Source organism: Olea europaea, chromosome 17 (genome assembly GCF_002742605.1).
Source record: "Olea europaea var. sylvestris chromosome 17, O_europaea_v1, whole genome shotgun sequence".
Classification (NCBI taxonomy): Eukaryota; Viridiplantae; Streptophyta; class Magnoliopsida; order Lamiales; family Oleaceae; genus Olea; species Olea europaea.
In genome coordinates this window covers 5,444,729-5,446,457 of record NC_036253.1, presented here as the reverse complement: position 1 = coordinate 5,446,457, position 1,729 = coordinate 5,444,729, and the positions used below count along the sequence as shown (strand labels likewise).

At 36.8% G+C, this 1,729-nt stretch overlaps 1 protein-coding gene across 1 annotated transcript; it reads left to right on the top strand.

Moving 5' to 3' along the window:
• Positions 1-315: 315 nt before the first annotated feature.
• Positions 316-1,278, top strand: LOC111365559 (oligouridylate-binding protein 1C-like). The gene is made up of 3 exons (XM_022986116.1): positions 316-363; positions 446-673; positions 741-1,278. Exons 1-3 carry the CDS (start codon positions 316-318, stop codon positions 1,020-1,022), a joined length of 558 nt encoding a protein of 185 aa, XP_022841884.1. The 3' UTR covers positions 1,023-1,278.
• The last annotated feature ends 451 nt before the right edge of the window (positions 1,279-1,729 follow it).

Below are 1,729 nucleotides of genomic sequence, written 5' to 3'. Positions count from 1 at the left end.
GATGATTTTTATCTTCATTCTTGTGAAGATATGTTGTGTGTATATAAGCATTTCAAATGCATCCCATACTGCAAGGGTTGTGTTGAAGTCTTTAACTAGTTTGGGGTTTTTCCAAGTTGTTGAGATGATCCAACCATGAATGAGGGGATCGGACTTTCACAAGGCAATGGATTTGTTAATTTTGGTGTGAATTTCTTTCTTCTTCTGTTTTTTTTTTTTTTTTTTTTATTTTTTTGTTTTTTTTTTTTTTTTTTTTTAAAAGAATGTTTTCTTTTCAAGTTGGTAAAATGTAAACCTTGGAATACTTGATAAAAAATGTGGGCTTTAGAAGATTATTGCAATGAATTTGCACATGATACCCTTGTACTCTACGTAGACATTTTCTTATAAAGCTTCTTTTAATCCTTAACCCCTACCCATGCAGAAAATATTAATTATCTTCTAAACCTTTGAAATTGATTTTCATGCATGTTTTCCCTTGCATTTGCTTTACCAGGTTACCCAGGTTGATCTCCATCGCCACTTCCACTCCCTTGGTGCTGGAGCAATCGAGGAAGTTAGGGTTCAGCGCGATAAAGGATTTGGATTTGTAAGATATAGTACACATGCAGAAGCCGCTATGGCTATTTCATTGGGAAATAATCAATCATTTCTCTGTGGTAAACAAATCAAGGTATGTCTTAGCTTGTTTTGTTTATATATTTAGCGTGATCTCATCAATGTTTTCCAAATTCCTTCAGTGTTCATGGGGTAACAAGCCAACTCCACCTGGAACGAGCTCAAACCCGCTCCCACCACCTGCACCTGCACCTTTCCCAGGCATTTCAGCCACAGACCTTCTGGCTTATGAGCGGCAACTTGCGATGAGCAAGATGGGTAGCGTACAGGCGTTCATGAATACCCAGGGGCAAAATCCTCTGATTCAAGCATCTTTGGGAGTGGGCGCTGGTGCTAGCCAAGCCATCTACGATGGTGGTTTCCAGAATGTGGCTGGTGCTCAGCAGCTCATGTACTACCAATGATGTAACAAGATTGGAGATCATGTGAAGATCCCTTGCGACATCATTTGAAATTAGACATTGTAGGACTGAGTTTATAATATTTCTGTTTTGGGATTCTTCCCCAACTTTATATGCTTGCCTTGCGTATTGTTACTTTGAGGGAAATTGGCCTCGTTAATGTAGTATGATTTATAGAATTGATCTCGTGTTCGGTGGGCAGGATAAAAGCTTCACCATTGACATAGAGAGAAGAGTTTAATGAGAGATGCTTGGTGTATAGGGTGGGTTTACAGATTTTTTACTGACAGGGTATTTGACAATTTCGCATTGAAAGATGGTTAAAAAATAAAAAAATAAAAATGGACCAAATGTGCTGGCTGTAAAACTTCTATGAGGGGAATTGTTCAACTTTAATCATGGTTCTCTAAATTTATGATCATTTCAGAGTATAATAATTAAAGTATTCTTGTTACATCAGTAGTGAAAATTTTTTATCCTACTCATTGGGGGTAGGAGATTAGGACGCATATGATTTAACTGTTTACACTTTCCAAACAATATTTTATCCTTACTTTTTAATTGACAATATTTTCATTCTTTTTTTGGTTTTTAATTTTTGGTGTTACAAATAAAAGTGAAATGCGCGGATGACAAAATATTTTGTTCCTCACCTGTTTTGCCTTGTCCCGTCCGATGGTTAGGAACATGACTGCTCCGTTGTTATATTT

What these genes read in the sequence shown, in the direction of transcription:
- LOC111365559 (XM_022986116.1), top strand. Translation starts at nt 316, where the DNA reads ATGTGGGCTTTAGAAGATTATTGCAATGAATTTGCACATGATACCCTT. An exon ending in AATTTGCACATGATACCCTT is followed by an intron (nt 364 to 445) that starts GTACTCTACGTA and finishes ATTATCTTCTAA; the next exon opens with ACCTTTGAAATTGATTTTCA. An exon ending in TCTGTGGTAAACAAATCAAG is followed by an intron (nt 674 to 740) that starts GTATGTCTTAGC and finishes AAATTCCTTCAG; the next exon opens with TGTTCATGGGGTAACAAGCC.